Source organism: Triplophysa dalaica, chromosome 19, assembly GCF_015846415.1.
Source record: "Triplophysa dalaica isolate WHDGS20190420 chromosome 19, ASM1584641v1, whole genome shotgun sequence".
NCBI classification, from domain to species: domain Eukaryota; kingdom Metazoa; phylum Chordata; class Actinopteri; order Cypriniformes; family Nemacheilidae; genus Triplophysa; species Triplophysa dalaica.
Genome location: NC_079560.1, coordinates 3,034,584 through 3,053,905, shown reverse-complemented (window position 1 = coordinate 3,053,905; position 19,322 = coordinate 3,034,584). Strand labels below are relative to the sequence as shown.

At 41.3% G+C, this 19,322-nt stretch overlaps 1 protein-coding gene across 16 annotated transcripts in view; it reads left to right on the top strand.

The window, feature by feature from the left end:
- Nucleotides 1-19,322, top strand: part of LOC130408423 (formin-binding protein 1) — a 54,880-nt gene that overhangs the window by 31,770 nt on the left and 3,788 nt on the right. For 2 of the 16 annotated variants that reach the window (XM_056731936.1, XM_056731932.1), the window contains exons 7-18: nucleotides 5,244-5,372; nucleotides 5,519-5,665; nucleotides 6,165-6,356; nucleotides 8,949-9,140; nucleotides 12,217-12,303; nucleotides 14,088-14,102; nucleotides 14,382-14,417; nucleotides 16,516-16,625; nucleotides 16,794-16,926; nucleotides 17,008-17,138; nucleotides 17,253-17,401; nucleotides 17,516-18,844. In XM_056731936.1, the coding sequence (XP_056587914.1) occupies nucleotides 5,244-5,372; nucleotides 5,519-5,665; nucleotides 6,165-6,356; nucleotides 8,949-9,140; nucleotides 12,217-12,303; nucleotides 14,088-14,102; nucleotides 14,382-14,417; nucleotides 16,516-16,625; nucleotides 16,794-16,926; nucleotides 17,008-17,138; nucleotides 17,253-17,401; nucleotides 17,516-17,694 (1,500 nt within the window). In that variant the 3' untranslated portion in view covers nucleotides 17,695-18,844. Of the gene's footprint in view, nucleotides 1-5,243; nucleotides 5,373-5,518; nucleotides 5,666-6,164; nucleotides 6,357-8,948; nucleotides 9,141-12,216; nucleotides 12,304-14,087; nucleotides 14,103-14,381; nucleotides 14,418-16,515; nucleotides 16,626-16,793; nucleotides 16,927-17,007; nucleotides 17,139-17,252; nucleotides 17,402-17,515; nucleotides 18,845-19,322 lie in introns of those variants that run through there. The other 14 variants (XM_056731934.1, XM_056731939.1, XM_056731933.1 and 11 more) reach the window with 14 other exon arrangements.

The following is a 19,322-nucleotide window of genomic DNA, read 5'->3' as shown; positions in this document are numbered from 1 at the left end:
GTAGAACAGCAAGAAATTTCCAGAGGTGGAAAAGACAGACTGTGTCCAAAAGTCCAAAAGTTTGGAATCCTAAGAATCTCATGAAAGTTTCACGCCCTTGAATTCTCTGATAGTGAGGAAGTTAAATGACCTGTTGGGTGGCGTTTGTATTATCTTGACTATGGCAAGCGTATCGTTTAAAGTGTCTAATAAGTCACCGGAGCCAAACTTTCAGGACTCTTGTGTTGATTTAGATGCAGATGTTCAGGGTCAGTGATGGTTCACCAGCTGTATTGGGTCAGTTTGTCAGCGGCTTTGTTCAGATGTACTCGTATGTAAACGGTGCACACTTTACACATTTTCTATAGGCTTAAAAAACAAGCGACATACTGAATTTTGTAAAACTTGTGCAGTATCCCATAATGCATTTGCTCAATTACAATATAGTCAAATGGTCATGTTCATGATGCTCTTTGAAACAAGAATCATTGCATACTGTGTACCGACTAACACTTAGTGTTCTTAGTAGGCAAAAAGCTTATGCATCTTAGTTTGTTTGACTTATGTGTCGTCGTGTGGTCTGTTTTGAAGTGTAGCTGTCCTTTTACACTTGTTAGTATTTGAAAGCTAACCTCTTTTGTGTGTGAATTTTTTGAATCATGCCTTGAAGCGATGTTATCTTAAGGTAGGTGCACACCGGCAGGTCTGTGTGTGTTTTTGTGTGTCGGGACACTGTTGCTTTCTGTCCAGCCATGGCCACGCCTAAAAAACACACCTGCCGAATATCCAACCAATCACAGGCTTGTTCACGTTTGTCTGCGCTTTTGCCTATCCTGTCACATCGCTCCAGGCATGAATATATCAAATATAAACATGGATGTCAGTTCACCATAACGGTGTGTGTCTGTGTGTAAGAACACGATTTTTGATGAAAAAATTAGTAGCTGCTGAACAAATGTTCTACGTTATTGGGTTGTCTAAAACAAAATGCATTTATTATTACTCTTTATATTTAACATAACATCTGATGTAATGAATTCGGGAAAATGAGGACACTTGGCATTGAGATGACTGTCAAAACGTGTCCCAAGTTTAGCTGACTCCTCATTCTAATAAATGTAAGCATTTTTTTACATTTAAATTTTGAGAATATTTGTAATGCACAGTTTTAAGCACCGCATTTCAGATAGTAGGCTATTCGTTAGGGTTAAATTATCGGAATAAAACACAACTTAAATTCTTCTATTATTTTTTTCCATGACTGTAAACACATTTTTATCGTGTCTGCACGCACACTTTCAACTGATGCAGATCTGCTTGTGGAGTTTGAGCGTATCCGTGGCAACACTGAACCTCAGGTTAACGGGTTTGATTTCCTAGAATCAGATCAGGATGTGGCTAACATGACCCTGCTCTTTCTGCATCTCTCTCTCTCGCTCAGATGCGTTCGTATATTTTAAGTTGCAGTTTTAAGGCAGACAAACAACTCGAGTTCATTTGTAAAGCGCTGAGGCCTTAGATCCCCACTCGAGCTGTTTATTGTGTCTGTGTGTGTTTGTGTGTCAAGAGAGTTCACATACTTTATTGTGAAAAACTACTGTATTCCAAGTGGATGTCAAAGGCTCTCTCATTTGTAAGTTGCTGTGGATAAAAAAATGGAGCTGTTTGTGTTTGTGCTAGTTGTAAAAGCATAAATATGTGAAAGAGGCCAGAGGTGCGTTTATTTTAAGGTTTTAGCCGTGTATGTGAGAACTTTGTATTGTGTGCATTTAAAAGTTTATGTCTATATACACTCACCTAAAGGATTATTAGGAACACCTGTTCAATTTCCATCCATCCATCCATTTTCTACCGCTTATCCGGGGCCGGGTCGCGGGGGCAGCAGTCTAAGCAGGGATGCCCAGACTTCCCTCTCCCTAGCCACTTCCTCCAGCTCTTCCGGGGGGACACCGAGGCGTTCCCAGGCCAGCCGGGAGACATAGTCCCTCCAGCGTGTCCTAGGTCTTCCCCGGGGTCTTCTCCCGGTGGGACATGCCCGGAACACCTTACCGGGAAGGCGTCCAGGGGGCATCCGGAAAAGATGCCCGAGCCACCTCAGCTGGCCCCTCTCGATGTGGAGGAGTAGCGGATCTACTCTGAGCTCCTCCCGAGTGACCGAGCTTCTCACCCTATCTCTAAGGGATCGCCCAGCCACCCTGCGGAGAAAGCTCATTTCGGCCGCCTGTATCCGGGATCTTGTTCTTTCGGTCATGACCCACAGCTCATGACCATAGGTGAGAGTAGGAACGTAGATTGACCGGTAAATCGAGAGCTTCGCTTTGCGGCTCAGCTCCTTCTTCACCACGACAGACCGGTACAGCGACTGCATTACTGCAGAAGCTGCACCGATCCGTCTGTCAATCTCCCGCTCCATCCTTCCCTCACTCGTGAACAAGACCCCCAGATACTTGAACTCCTCCACTTGAGACAGGAACTCTCCACCTACCTGAAGTGAGCAAGCCACCCTTTTCCGGCTGAGAACCATGGCCTCAGATTTGGAGGTGCTGATTCTCATCCCCGCCGCTTCACACTCGGCTGCAAACCGTCCCAGTGCATGCTGAAGGTCCTGGTCTGATGGGGCCAGCACGATGACATCATCCGCAAAGAGCAGAGATGTGATCGTGTGGTCACCAAACCCGACGCCCTCCGGCCCCTGGCTGCGCCTAGAAATTCTGTCCATAAAAATTATGAACAGAACCGGCGACAAAGGGCAGCCCTGCCGGAGTCCAACATGCACCGGAAATAAGTCTGACTTACTGCCGGCAATGCGAACCAAGCGGGATTGAGGAGATCCTCGAAGTATTCCTTCCACCGCCCGATGATATCCCCGGTCGAGGTCAACAGCTGCCCCCCTCCACTGTAAACAGCGTTGGTGGGGCATTGCTTCCCCCTCCTTAGGCGTCGGACCGTTTGCCAGAATCTCTTCGAGGCCGACCGATAGTCTTTCTCCATGGCCTCGCCGAACTCCTCCCAGGCCCGAGTTTTTGCCTCCCCAACCACCCGGGCTGCAGTCCGCTTGGCCTGTCGGTACCTGTCAGCTGCCTCGGGAGTCCCACAAGCCAGCCAGGCCCGATAGGACTCCTTCTTCAGCTTGACGGCATCCCTTACTTCCGGTGTCCACCACCGGGTTCGGGGATTGCCGCCTTGACAGGCACCGGAGACCTTACGGCCACAGCTCCGAGTGGCTGCGTTGACAATGGAGGTGGAGAACATGGTCCACTCGGACTCAATATCTCCAGACTCCCTCGGGATCTGGTCGAAGCTCTGCCGGAGGTGGAAGTTGAAGATCTTTCTGACAGGCGATTCGGCCAAACGTTCCCAACAGACCCTCACAGTACGTTTGGGTCTGCCGAGTCTGTCCAGCTTCCTCCCCCGCCATCGGATCCAACTCACCACCAGGTGGTGATCGGTTGACAGCTCCGCCCCTCTCTTCACCCGAGTGTCCAAGACATACGGCCGTAGGTCAGATGAAACAACAACAAAGTCGATCATTGACCTCCGGCCAAGGGTGTCCTGGTGCCATGTGCACTGATGGACACCCTTATGCTTGAACATGGTGTTCGTTATGGCCAAACTGTTACTAGCACAGAAGTCCAATAACAGAACACCACTCGGGTTCAGATCAGGGGGGCCGTTCCTCCCAATCACGCCCCTCCAGGTGTCACTGTCGCTGCCCACGTGGGCGTTGAAGTCACCCAGCAGAACGACGGAGTCCCCAGTCGGGGCGCTTTCCAGCACCCCTCCCAGAGACTCCAAGAAGGCCGGGTACTCTACACTGCCATTTGGCCCATAGGCGCAAACGACAGTGAGAGACCTATCCCCGACCCGGAGGCGCAGGGACGCGACCCTCTCGTTCACCGGGGTAAACTCCAACACATGGCGGCTGAGCTGGGGGGCTATAAGCAAACCCACACCAGCCCGCCGCCTCTCACCCTTGGCAACTCCAGAGTGGTAAAGAGTCCATCCTCCCTCGAGGAGTGTGGTTCCAGAGCCCAAGCTGTGCGTAGAGGTGATCCCGACTATCTCTAGTTGGAATCTCTGAACCTCACGCACAAGCTCCGGCTCCTTCCCCGTCAGAGAGGTGACGTTCCATGTCCCTAGAGCTAGATTCCGCGTCCAGGGATCGGGTTGTCGAGGCCCCCGCCTTCGACTACCACCCGTTCCACTTTGCACCGGCCCCTTACGGTCCCTCCTGTAGGTGGTGAATCCACGGGAGGGTGGTCCCACGTCGCTCCTTCGGGCTGAGCCCGGCCGGACCCCATGGGGGAAGGTCCGACCACCAGGCGCTCGCATACGAGCCCCAACCCCGGGCCTGGCTCCAGGGTGGGGCCCCGGCTGCGCCATACCGGGCGACGTCACGGTCCTCGAAATTGTAGTCATCATATGGGTTTTTGAACCGCTCTTGGTCTGACCCGTCGCCTAGGACCTGTTTGCCTTGGGAGACCCTACCAGGGGCATATAGCCCCGGACAATATAGCTCCTAGGGTCTTTCGGGTACTCAAACCCCTCCACCACGGTACGGTGGCAGTTCAAGGAGGGGCTGTTCAATTTCTCATTAATGCAATTATGGTGGTGGTGTAATGGTGTGGGGGATGTTTTCTTGGCACACTTTAGGCCCCTGAGTACCAATTGGGCATCATTTAAATGCCATGGCCTACCTGAGCGTTGTGACCATGTCCATCCCTTTATGACCATCATGTACCCATCCTCTGATGGCTACTTCCAGCAGGGTAATGCACCTTGTCACAAAGCTCAAATCATTTCAAATTGGTTTCTTGAACATGACAATGAGTTCACTGTACTAAAATGGCCCCCACAGTCACCAGATCTCAACCCAATAGAGCATCTTTGGGATGTGGTGGAACGGGAGCTTCGTGCATCCCACAAATCTCCATCAACTGCAAGATGCTATCCTATCAATATGGGCCAACATTTCTAAAGAATGCTTTCAGCACCTTGTTGAATCAATGCCACGTAGAATTAATGCAGTTCTGAAGGCGAAAGGGGGTCAAACACACTATTAGTATGGTGTTCCTAATAATCCTTTAGGTGAGTGTACGTCAAGTCATTGACTTTGAGAGCATAGCTCTGAGTCTTATAGCCAGATTGGTATTAGTATGTGTTATTTTGAGTGTGAGAGAGTACAGTGTATGTGAGAGACTGTCTTTAGAGATCGTATCTTACTGCATCACCCATAATATTATTTACATCTCTTTCTCTCTCAGGCACGGCAGCAGGCGCAGATGAGACACCAGATGGCTTCTGACAGCAAGAATGAATATTCCTCATACCTGCAGAAATTCAACCAGGAACAGAACGAACATTATTACACCATAATACCCAATGTTTTCCAGGTGCGAACACACACAAACAGGAATTTTTTTAGGCACGTAACTTTAAAAAACAATCTTTAATGTGGATAGCATGCCTCACAAGGTTTCCACGGCTCAACAGGTATTGGAACAGACTGTCTAACTGTTTCTGTTTGTGTCGTGAGCAGAAGCTCCAGACGATGGAGGAGAAGAGGATAGAAAGGATGGGCGACTCGCTGAAAACGTTTGCAGACGTGGACCGACAGATTTTGCCCATCATCGGGAAATGTCTCGACGAAATGACGCAGTCGGCCGAATCCATCGACTCCAAGACTGTTAGTGACACACACACACAATCGATCAATCTAGAAAGGGTTTTGAGTCTAGTGCCCCCTGGTGACCGTACAGAACCCTTCCGTACCCGATCTCTGAGGAAGGAAGCGATTTGCTATCAGCTGCCCTCCGTTTAAATCTCCGGAACAGATAGATAGGATTAGATTATGAGCAAGCCACTGATACCTGATCTCAGAACTGCCAGAGAGTGATGCATGAGGGGGCGGATTTGAAAGCATAGACGGCATATTTAATTGTATATTAACACAAAAGGGAAAGACAAACATAAAGTACAATCTGAGGAACAAAAAAACGTGGATTTGTGGAAGCATTTGTGTGGAAAAAGGGGAAAATATATTTATATATATATATATATTTTATTATTCACTCATTCTCAAAAAAAAAAAAAAGTATTGCCTAAAAAAATGTCAGAATGTCTTTATATACTGTAAGCATATGTATGTAACGTTAAGTCGTTCGTCTCCGTTCTTACGCCTGCAGGATTCATCTCAGGTCATAGAATCATACAAGTCTGGCTTCGAGCCTCCAGGAGACGTGGAGTTTGAAGACTACGGTCTGCCGATGAAGAGAACAGTGTCTGAGACCAGTCTCACCAACTCACGCCCGGACAAAGCAGACCGGTCCAGTAGGGGAAAGAGTAAAACTATCTGGCCTTTCATTAAGAAAAACAAGGTAACACATACACACACACACTGCCGTCTATCAGCTACGTTTTAAGATCTGACGAAAACTAGTCTATAAGAGGCAGATCATTAGATCTCACGTAAGAAAGTTATATTTATTTTTAGTTTGTGCTGTTTATTTTCATTTGTGTTTTTTCGTAGTTAGTTGTGTATTTTCATCGTTGTGGCTGTTGTTAGTAGCTGCTGTCATTCATTTGCCACCATCGATTACCTCGCTCTCCCTTCCCATTGGTTCACCTGCACGAAAACAACCTTTCCACTTTCATCCTTTACACTGGATTGATAACGTACTAATGCACGGCCCATGAGGCCTCACCTTTGACTTTTGGCATTGCAAAGAGTCTTAACCTTTAACTCTTATCCCTTACTTCCTCTCAAACTGAGAGTGTTTTCCTTCTTCGGCCACTCATCGTTGCTGTTCCCATGGTAACAATATCCATCTTTTTCCTCCACTGTCTTCTTGTGGCTGTTTTGACCCTTGACATTTGTGTTACCCCGCCTAAACCCGCAGGCCCGGGAGACGAGTATTAACATTATGATACGTATTTAATGTTATGTGTCTGTGTGATTGTGTGTGTGTGGTTATGTTCGGAATGGAAAGCTGTGTAGTGTAGTGTAGTGTACACTCAATAGTGGTAGTATGTTCCATGTACTGCCCACTTTGGTTTTAAGAGTATGCAGAAAGAAGAATTACACGTACTTATACAATATATTTTATATATATATTTAAGAGCAGTACACTATGTTGTTTTCACGTTGTTATGTTTAACCTGTATTTGTTATATTTTGCATGTAGTAGGTGATCTTTACAAAATATGTACATACTGTATACAGTATACATACTCCGGAAATAGTATGAGAAGCATGGTAGTGTGTGTGGACTTCCATAGCTTGTACTTGTCATTTCTGCACTTTTGTGTGTAGTATTTCTGTCTGACAGTACTGACATAATTTACTGAACACACACTCCAGAGGACGTGGATTTTTGAATACGGATTAAACCTGACAAGTTTGGCGATATATGTACAGTATGTTAAATTTGTACTATGGGTTAAATAAAGCCCTTAGATAAATTGTGTTTGCAAACACAGTTAATGCACTAAAAGATGTACCACAAATGTGTGAGGAAAAAGCGCTATAAATAAACTTGAATTGAATTAAAGAAAGTTCTGGGTTTAATACAAGTTGAGCTCTATCAATATATTAATGTGCTGTCAGCTAGCACAGTTTGTAAAAACAAACAGAAATTGTCTAGTGCACTTTAAAATGAAGATCTATAGGGGTCTTTGGCATTCTTTGAGGATCTTTAGGGGTCTGTAGGAATATATAAGGTGATATAGGGGTCTACAGGGGTCTGTTGGGATCTGTAGGGGCCTACAATCATCTTTAGGTGTCTACATGGGTATGTAGGGGTCCACCTGGGTCTATTGAGGTGTTTAGAGGTCTGTATATTTGTATATGTTGAAGGTGCTTATATAGATTTTGGTGGTAGAGGTGCTTTTCTTGTTAGTTACAAACTGAAGGATGAATCTTACTATTTCCTCTGGTTATTGACATCATGCCATAGATGCTTGATTTGTAATAAACCCAGGATATTCCTTCATTTCCATTAGACTAATCTAGATTTTTCTTAATGTGTAAAGATGGTAATTCATTTGGATCCTTGTATAGATGTGTAACAAGATTTTGTAGTCTGCTGGGAACCAAACCGTTAAGGTCAGCTTTTCCAGACTAATTTCTCCATTACGCTTTGGTGCTAATAAGAAAGAGTAAGAGAGAGAGAGCAAATGGTTGACCTGAAAGAAGTTTTTATGTGCTTTAGAGGATGTGTGTGTGTGATGTGCATATGTAGCATTTGTTAAAGGGATTGTTCTCCCTGAAATGGAAATGATGTCATTGTTTAGATTCCCTCATGATGTTCTAATCCAGCGTGACCTTATTTTTGAGTACAATCTTAGTAAAAATTCTGCTAAAACTCCTGTTGTGTCACATTGGTTAGACATAAGGGTGAAAAACTGATGACATCATTTTCAATTTTGAGGAAACTCTTTCTTTAAAAGGTTTTGTAGTGAGTTGTACCCCTGCATGTTGACCCCTGATATACTGAACAGAGTTTAACACACTAACTCTCTCGCTCACAGGTTTAATAACTCTACAGCTGCAGCGTGGTTCTTTCAGTTTGCATTTCTTTGACCTTCCATTTGACTTTGTTTATCTTTTTTTTGTTTAATTGATTAATTGATTAATTCGTTGGTTTAGTTCTGTAACATTTTTCGGTCCTTATTTCTCTTGTTTTGTGTTCCCCTTCCTTTTTTACCTCTTTCTGGGTCGATTTTGTCCCCCTTCAACTTTTCTCTCTCTCTCTCTCTCTCTCTCTCTCTCTCTCTCTCTCTCTCTCTCTCTCTCGCTCTGCTTCACCCCTACCTCTCTCTCTCTCTCTCTCTATCGCTCTGCTTCACCCCTACCTCTCTCTCTCTCTCTCCCCCCCTTTTCTGTGCTTCACCCCTACCCCTCTGTCTCTCTCTCTCTTAATCTCTCTCACTCACTGGTCGCTGCTCTGTGGCACGTGTCTTACCGGTAGCTTATGTCCCTGTTAACATCTCCCATACCCCGCCAGTCCCCCCCTGAACCTCCCTCACCTTCTGCTGTGACCCCTGACCCCTGCCCCACTCCCCAGACCCCCAAACAGTCCAAGGAGCCCCTGTCCCACCGATTCAACGACCTTGTGACCTCCAAGCCCAAAATAAACTGCCTCAGGAGCCTCCGGCGAGGGGTAAGTAGCAGTGCATGCTCGCTTGACGTCACTTTCGTGTGGGTGTGTGTGCACTTGTTGCCGCTCTTTGCCTGTATCATCACCTACCATGCCATGAGTGTGTACGTATAACAGAAAAAGGAGCTGAATGATTTTTCATTTTAGAGATTCGATACCTTGATGATGTCATGATTCTCCGTTTTTGTAAGCGATGATGTCACAATGTGCCTAATCCTGTCTTTAAGTTAAATGATATAAGAAGTAAATAAAATAATACGTTTGTATGTAAATGCGTTTAATATTCAAGGTAGCTTTAACTAGAAACGTTTAATTATATATTATTAATTTATATTCAAATTTATGTATTTTAGGTTTCTACTGTATGTTTATGTTCTGTATATTAAAATATACGCCAAATAAAAGCTAAAGAAAAAATAGTATTCACAGAAATCAAGGTTATTTCGGATTAAATATATCTATGAATGCTTAAAAATGCACAAAAACTTGGTTTTCTGTAAAGCCTACATTTTCTAAAATTAAGATATAAATCATTAAAGTAAATCTGTAACCATTATTTGTGCATTATCTAACAAAAAGTTATTTGTTTTTAAATGTGAATTTTGACAATATGTTTAGTTTCCAAGCATTTTGTGTGCTTCTAAATTGTAACATCTTAAGAAGACTTGAAGGCAGCATCAGATTCTAAAGCAATGATGTCACAATGTGACTCAGATTCTTGAGGCGGTGATGTCATAACGTGACTCAGGTTCTGGAAGTAGCAGTGGAATGTTTTATATCCTTCGGCTCCTTTTCCCCTTTACCTCATGCATCTAAAGAAACTCACTCTTTCTCTCCATCCATCTGTCTCTCTCTCTCTTCTTTCTTTTATTGTTTTTCTTTTCCATGGTTTCACCATCTCACCCTTTGAAACACACGCATACACAAGCAGACACACGTATACGGGGCGCCAGTGAGGGGACATGAACCCCTGGGCTTAACAAAGACAAGGTCCCTGCAACGAGGCTTAAAATAAAAACGGGTGCTCAAACAGAAACGTTTGTCCCGAATACACGCACAGACACGCTTCAAACACAAACATCTAGAAACAATGTCTCAATAACACACGCCAGACCTTTTGATAAAGTCTGAATAGATTCACCTTCCCCTCAGGAAGGGCATCCTCGTGTTTCCGTGTGTGTGAGCACAGATTTTGGAGTTTTGAATGACTCGGAGATAACAGAAGCAAGATAACAGAGCAGAGCCCTGCTTCTCATGTGCCATGGATAATCTTAGACGTTTGTCTCGCCCCAATGATATTTCTCTCAGTTTTACTGTCGCATGCAAAGACCGATGTTCAGAGATTTTTCATTTCCTATTTTCGGCTTTTTGTTCATCAAGCAGGAAGTGTGAGGTTGGGTTCATTCTCGAAACATGCTGAAACATTCGTTTCCTCCTGAGCTCATATTTAACCCTCAGAGACTCGAGCATTAGAATTTGTGCTTCTTAAATGGAAAGACACTCATGTAGTTTATGCAGATGTTTGATTTTTATGTGAATATTTAATTTTGTTCAAGATTTCATAGTTTTGAAATATTGTCAGGTTTGAGGTGTTTGGTAGCAATCCTGGAGTTAGAGAGACAATTTTACTGCTTGTTATAGATTAAGGGTGTAATCTCATTTATCACAGTTGCTCTCTGCTCACACTGCATGTGTACCACGCCCGTGCCCAACCGTACCGTGCTCTAGCCAACCTCTTCCAAAGACCAGGGACCGCTAAATGAACCATGCCTGGGCGCGATACATAGCGATCACACTAGTCAAATGAACTGAGCTTTGGGGGTCAAACGAGCTCGGTCTGAGTTCAGATTGCCTAGTGAGAGTAAACTCTTTCATCACTTACTCACCCTCTTGTGATTTCAGACCTTTATGGCTGTCTATTTTTCCGCAGAAAACAAAAGAAGATATTTTGAACCATGTTGGAAACCAAACAGCACTGGACCCCATTCACGTTTAATGTATGGACACAGAACCACTGCAAGTGAATGGGTGCCAGTTAACAACATTTTCCAAAATATCTTTCTATTTGTTCTGCGGGAAAAAGAAAGTCATACAGATTTGAATTGAAATGATGATAACAGATTTTTTTGGGGGTGAACTATCGCTTTAAGGTACTGGATGTCTGTAGTGTTTTAATGACATTTTTGGAAGTTATGAAGTTTTTCCTAAAAATTATTAAAAATAAAAAGTATTTTTAGGTGACTATAAACTGTTGCAGTATTGGAAATGAAATATGAAAATGATTAATCTCATTTTATTGAAAAATAAAAAAGACTTAAAAGCACATCAAGAAATAATTTCAAGTCTTGGGTGGGAGCATTTCAGAGCATTTTAGCATGACATGAACAACTGTAACATGCTAAAATGTTTTACGCTTTCATTCTGTTTGTTTGTGCTCCTGGCTGATTATAAATGTTTATCGTCAATGTATTTGTGTAGAATATTTAATATATGTTATGAGAATAACACCAAAAAGTTTAATGTGTTTTAACAAATTTTACTGTCTTTAGCAAATAAAATGTTGTTTTCTAAACACACATTGTATAAAAGCTGTTGTTTCTGGAGATAATTTAGGAATGACACACACAAACACACACAAGAGGATGTCACACATTTATGATGAAATAGGATAATGGTCAGTTGGCATCTTAAAAAATAAACGTGTGTGTGTTTAAGAGTCTTCAATACTTATGGTGTGTATGTGATGTTGAATGTACTGTATGTGCGTTTTTCTTTTTTCGTGTGTGTTTATTGTTAGACGTTTAATGTATCTGTTTGTCATGTTCATATGTATGTGTGAGTGTGTGTGTGTTCGTGTATGTTTTAGAGACCTCATTACTTATGTGTGTGTTGTGGAAATGATGTGTGTTTTTTTAAAGTGGTGTCTGTGTGTGTTTGGTGTTTATTTCAGGGTTTGAGTTGTGTGTTTGTCATTTTTTATATTTGTTTCGTTTCACTTGTTGATTTGAAGGTATGTGTTTCTGTGTGTGCGTGTGTGTGTGTGTGTGTGTGGTTAATTTGGGTGTATTTTTTACTGCAGTCTGCCCAGTCTCTATATTATAATAAAGAGATAATGAAGAGGACTCTCGGCCGGCCTACATATGCGTTTGAGGCCAGGCAATATATTGTAAGTGTGTGAAAGTGTGTGAGACAAAGAGAGTATCTGTGTATGGTTGAATGAATGTGTAGCTGAAACACATTTTTAACAGACATAACCTCATTTAGTGCTTATTTGTCTCAAAATGCTGAAACATGTTGATATTTTTTAAATAGAGAACAGTTCTTGATCTCTTTAATGAGGTTAGCGTCTGTTAATCCTTCTTAAAACCCACCTGTAAATGAACCGTTACATCATCATCAGCAGACTCTCTCATTGACTATTTTGGCTTTTGACCCACCTCCCCCGTGCACCCCAAGCAGCTTGGCCCCGCCCCTGTGCTCTGGCAGCAAATCAGCTTGTGTGGGAGGGGTTAATTCTCAAAGTGTCACGAGCGCATCGCCAAAATGCTAACCTGGCGACAGATCCAAAGATGAAGTGCTCGTAACACTTTATCAAATACACAGATACATTCAGAATTCACCCCTTTTAGTGGCATTACAAACAAAATGTTATTTTGCTGCTTTGTTATCCTAGATGTTTTATCTGTGTACATCACATAAGTCTAAAACAAGTGTGTATTTGTTATCTATGTGAAAATCGTTGTCCTGTCGGCACACTTATAAATGTTCAAAATAAGAATCACCTATTTTTCATTTGTCTAAGTGAAAAACCTTGAAAACACAAATAGCTTTCAATGTCAGAGTAGTTTGAGCACCCTGAACTTAGACTCAAAAAGTTTCTCTCGCTTCCGCATTAAAGAAAAGTTTAACCAAAATGTCACTTATAAAAAAATATGTTTTTTACTTGTGCCTGTCATGCTCAACATAGAGGGATTTAAAAATTAAGCTATTGCTTCAGAGTAATAAATATGTTGGAAGAAATGTAGTATTTAAACATAACTTTATTAGCATTTGAATCATTTATTATCAATCCTTTTTATGTCTTATGACTTAAGAATATTACACAATACACTAATAGGCCCAGAATCTGTTTAAAGCACTTTTTACACACATTTCACCTCCACGTGAGTTTAATTCGATATCCCAGCACAGGTAGGATTACCCAGAATTCTCTCTGTTGTGACAGCCCTATCAAGAACTAGCAAATCTATTTAGAATCTTCACATTGTTTGTTTCTTTTTCTCTCCTGGTTTCCTCTTCCTCCACTGTTTCTCTCTCAAACAGTCCTTGTCTGTTCTTATGAACCCATCTCTGTTGTTTTCTCTTGGCTGAATATTGCTTTACACTGATGACATCATCCACATGACCCTATAACATTCGTCGCGAAAAGTGGTTCATTGGTGAAACATGCTGAAGTTCACTGCATCACAAGGACAGATGTTTCACATTAAAGAAACATTGTCTTGTCACGTTATGGTCTGCCTGTGATGTATCACACATACAAAAGCCTCTGTGTCTCTTAAATTCAGATCAATTCAATCTAAAAGCCTAAATTAAAGCCAAAGAAATGACAATCTGACTAATGTGTCCGAAATCATACTGTATTTATCATTAGTTGAGAAGTTGTTTATTGTAGATTAATAGCAATATAACAATAAAATGTAAAGTGTAGTGTTAACTATGGAAAATGAAGTAATACTGTTGTATACTATTTAGTAGATACTAAATTATACTACAGTCATTTTTGAAAGGTGAGATTGGGTAGCGTAGGTTAATGTGGTGAGCTTCAGCAAAGACACATCCATCACACCTGCATGTGTTAACACATACAAGCGTCTGGTTGTTGCCTCTCTGATGTGTCTCTGTTCTCTCTCTGTCTCTCGGCCTCTCTCTCTTTCCGTCCGTGAGAAGCTGTCTCTGAAGCTGGTAAGCATGACCTCAGTAGCATGTCCGTAGCGGCATGACCGTAGCATGTTCGTCGTCCTAGTAACACACGGCCCTTTAACATCGTTTGGTGTACTTTTTGTTCAACCCTTATCAATTATTTAAAGTTTTCCTTTTTTTAAACCTGCTTTTGTTGTCGTTACGTCATTTGACCTTTTGTGTGATTTGAAGTACAAAACCATGTTGTTGTCTCATTTATCTTTTTTGTTGATATGTGTTTTTGTTTCGTCTGGTTGCCGTGGTGACTGTCCCTCTGTGTAGCTCTCACTCAATGCCCACGTGCGGAACCTTATTGAGGTGATCTGAAACCCGTTTTATGTCCTCATGTTCATTTGTCCATCCATTTTTCTTGATTTTGTCCATACGCATTTTAAACTGTTGCATTGCTAACAAGATATGTGGCATAATAAGCTGTATTGTGTCAACTTTTTTGGGAATATTGATCTGTACTTCACTAGAATCCGAGAAGAACAATTTGAAAATGTAGTGTTGCTGAAAATGTTTAAATGTGCTGTCGACTATTGATTTTATGGGGTCCTTAATAATTGTCATGAGTATATTATGTAAAATATCTTAACCAATCAGACCTCTGGCGCCTTCCAAAATGTTTACGTGTCATGTTTAGCAAATGATTTAACCATTTATGTTCACAAGATCTGTATACAAAAATTCATAATATCGCTTTGTAGATTTTAATCCAGGTTTATGATTGATTTTGAGATTTTGAGATAGATTGAGTATTGATTTGGTTGATTGTGGGGGTTTTTTGTAATACATTTTTTGAAATTAACCCTTAATTATTATTTTATTTTAACATTTTTATTATTTTTTAAAGAGGGTGAGTATACACGTGAGTGTAGCATGTATGTTGTGCTTGTGTACATTTTAACTGCTCGTATATTTATAAAGATGGTGATTGGTGCAGATGCCTGAAGTGAATTTGTGGTTTAATTTAATACAAATTAGCTGTCTTTTATTTTGAATGCAATGCACACTCATAATTTGGATTGTTTGATGTTGCATGACAGTGTTGTGCAATGAGGTCACTTTGTCTTGCTATGTGACCTTGGATGTTGTAGATAATGGGGTCATCTCATACACAGGCTCGGTTAAATTATAGTATTAGTTGTGTATCTTTAAAGAAAAGTTCATCTAAATATGAAAATTCTCTTCATAAACATAAAATAGCATGAGATTGAGCAAGCTATAAGAACCTTTTCGGTTTTGGGTGAACTTTTCCTTTAAAGGGATAGTTCACCCAAAAAACTCTAATTTGCTGTTTATTTACTCACCCCCGGGCCATCCGAAATGTAGATGACACTTTTTCTTGAGTAGAACCATAAAGAAGATTGTTTGGTAAACCACAGCCCTCTTTGCTTCATATAATGGGAGTCTATGGGGTCCACCTGTCTAAGAGTTCCTAAAGCACATAATTCCAAAAGAGCGCCTCCTGGCGACATGTTGACGTCTTGTGAAGCGAATCATTTGATATTTTCATAAAACTAAACGTCATTTTTAATAATATTAGTCATACTGTGCAGCCTATGCACATGTCTCGATCGCGATCTTCTGCTCTGGTGCATTTAGCGCCACCTGCAGAAAGGGAGTGTTGAGCGACAGTCGCTTTTTTGGAATTGTGTGCTTAGGAACTCTTAGACAGGTGGACCCCATAGACTCCCATTATATGAAGCAGAGAGTGATTACCAAACAATCTTCTTTATGGTTCTACTTAAGAAAAAATGTCACCTTCATCTCGGATGACCTGGAGGTGAGTAAATAAACAGCAAATTGGAGTTTTTGGGTGAACTATCCCTTTAAGATGTGCAGACTCATTGCGTACCAGCATCTCCTTGTGGCAATGAACAGCAACAGCATGGCTGTCAAAAAAAGAATGTATGTGAAAAACAAATGGTGTTCAATTGTTCAGAATGTCAATACAGCAAATGCAAAAAGGAAACAGGGCAGAGAGAGAAAGAGAGATGAGTAAAATAATACCAGAATAGTTGTTGAAGCAGTGCTGTTGTTGACATTGACTAGATGCAGTGAATCATGTATGACAGAGAGACTTAATCGAGTCGTTTCGATTGCCATTAATGAGCAGCGGTTTTTCAAAATTTAAATCTGATTGGCTTATTTCTTGAGTCAGCTAGCCAACCAGATTGTAGTATTTATAGTGATTCAGTGTGATTAGATGTTAATTGTGAACATTTGACACACCCTGTTCATATATTCAGTGATCATTAAAATATTAAAGCTGCATGCATTATTCAAATCCTATTGGCATCCACAGCATATGGAAACTGATGCTGTTAGTATAAACATTCTCTTTTATTTAACTCACTGTTGTTTACCTGGCCCCTCTCTTTTCTCTCTTTCCCTCTCTCTCTTTTCTCAGGGTTCGAATCCTGAAGATTTCAGTCATTTGCCTCCAGAACAGAGAAGAAAGAAACTTCAGGCTAAGATAGACGACATCAATAAAGACGTACAGAAAGAGATGGATCAGAGGTACATAAACATAGAGAACACACAATCTCTGTATTGCGGGGGTCTGCAGCCCCTCATATAAGACCAGTATATATAGAGTAATGATTTATTTTAAGCTTGTCAAGGTTAAGGTTAATGCTCATATGAAACTATAACATACTTTGTAATGTTGCTTACATTCTGCCACAGAGATGCTTTGACTAAAATGAAGGAGGTGTATGTGAAGAACCCACAGATGGGGGATCCCAACAGCGTGGACCCCCGGTTAGCAGAGATCGCCCAAAATATTGAGAAACTGCAGGCGGAGGCTCAGAAGTTTGAGGTGTGTACTGAAATAAAACGCATGCTTCAGCGAGCACTACAGTTCACTGGAGATGAGTGTTTGTTATTGTGTGCGTTTCAGGGCTGGTTAGCGGAAGTAGAAGGAAGGATGCCAGTGAAGAGTGACCCTGCGCGGAGGACGAGCACACTGTTCGAGACCCAAAACAGCACACCACCCACCACCAACAACAACTGCGCACAGGATAGAGAGAGGTACACACTCTCACACACATAGACACGCACTATCACTGTAATGTGGTAGGATGTGGTTCAGTTGCTATAGTTATTCTCTACGTGTGTGTGTGCGTGTGCGTGTGTGTGATGGAGCAGTCCGGATGGCAGTTATACAGAGGAACAGAGTACTGAGGTCCAGAGTAAAGTCATACCAGAAGTGCCAGAGTTTGACGAGTTCGATGACGCAGATGAAGACATGCTACCGACCATCGGCACCTGCAAAGCCCTTTATCCATTCGAAGGTATTCTGTATATGCCATGAATGCTTTGACTGCGAACTAATCCCAATGCATTCTGGGATTGGTTTATCTGCAATTGCATCTCATCTTGTCGTTTTCCTTTTTCAATATCTGTAGGTAGTAATGAAGGTACCATCGCTGTGGCAGAGGGTGAGCTCTTGTACGTAATAGAAGAAGATAAAGGTGACGGATGGACGCGTGTTAGGAGAAATGAGGAAGAGGAGGGTTACGTCCCCACAACCTACGTCGAGGTCTTTCTGGACTCCAACGCCAAAGGTGCTATAACCTACATTTGACTCCTGACAGGGCTGTATGACCGAGTGTGCGTTTGTGTATAACACTCCTCACGCCAAGCAAGTGACTTTTTTAGATCAGATTTGACTGTTTTTGGTGAAGTGGATAGACTTTTCCAAAGAGACTACATGATTGTATGTTTTAATACTCTACGGTATGGGTTTAGATATTAGTCCACCATAGTTTAATATGGTAACAGCACTTCACATAATAATCACAGTAGTATCTTGTTGTATTGAGTTGCAATGCATGTCCGACACATTTGGGATATATGTGATATATGCAAGGTTTTTCAGATCGTTTTTCTAACAAAAATCATAAAGGTTCTTGGCGAAGACATTCAATTATTTGTGTGTTTTTCCCCGGATAGTAAAATTGGGATTTACACAATATACACGTTATTAGCTTTAGCCTCCCCTCTCGTAAAAATAAGTTAGTTGATAGAGTGATAAAACACTAAACCATAAAGAAGAATTACATGAATCTATTAACTATTATATTTGCCACATTTAATTGACAATTACCTCGTCTTTATGATTCTTTCTACAGTGTAAAAAATTATTCTGGGTCGAAGTAGATATCAATAAATGAATTGAGTAAACTTTACTTAGTACAATTGTGTTCTTGTTTTTTACAGTTAAAATAATATAAAATCTCGGAATTCTTAATGCACAAATTATTGAATGAATTCAACTTAATTTCATCACGTTCAACCCACTTAAAATTGTACAAAGGATCTTAACTTCATTTTATGTGGTGGGACTGCATTAATTGTTTTAGTTTATATCACTAACTGAGCAGTGAATTTAGAGTTCCCAGCATGCTTTGCATGCGACAGTATTAGGAGAATCATTTTTGTGCTATTTTATGGGCTTTACAATAAATACGAAAGACTTGATAGTGTTTATTGTTCAGTTGTCGTTCAGATTTAGAAGAGATTCTGTTTGTATTTTTGAACTTCGGGGTTAACATTTGTCATGAGGGGTGGTGCTTGTGTTCAGGTCATGGGAGAGCTCATGATGTGTGGGATTTCACTCAGTGAACAGTAATGCTGCTAATGACGTTGCTGAGACAACTATCTGCTTACTTGTACATCGTATGTGTTGTAAACAATAATAAACGTTAAACTGAAGTCAGAAAAGAAGAAGTTAACTCCAATGCTCAAATGAGTATTTCTTCTTATAATTTGTTTAAGTTTATCATGTGACATGCTTAAATAATTTAGGTAATTTGACTTGATCTGTTCATGGAACATTGCGTTAAAAATAAGCTTTAAATTACTTAAAAATATTTATAAAGAATATATCCATGTCATTTTTTACAGTGTTTATGATCATCTCAAGATAAGAATAATCTGTAGGTTATGTACACAAACATAGTTTACCTTCAGAAATTATTGATTCCTAACTCAAAACTATATGAGACATCGTTTTACAACATACAGGCCGCACACCAGTATCGCAAACAGGGATTTGGAGCTTCAAAACTTGCAATTTACGTAGGATTTGTGAACCATTCTGGATGTTTTCCCTACAGAGCTTTTTTCCTGGAGAAGGGTTTATCTTTCTGAGGGTGAGACTGAAAGTCTGTCAGTGTTTTGGTCTGTACACATTAAGAGAACTCGAATGAA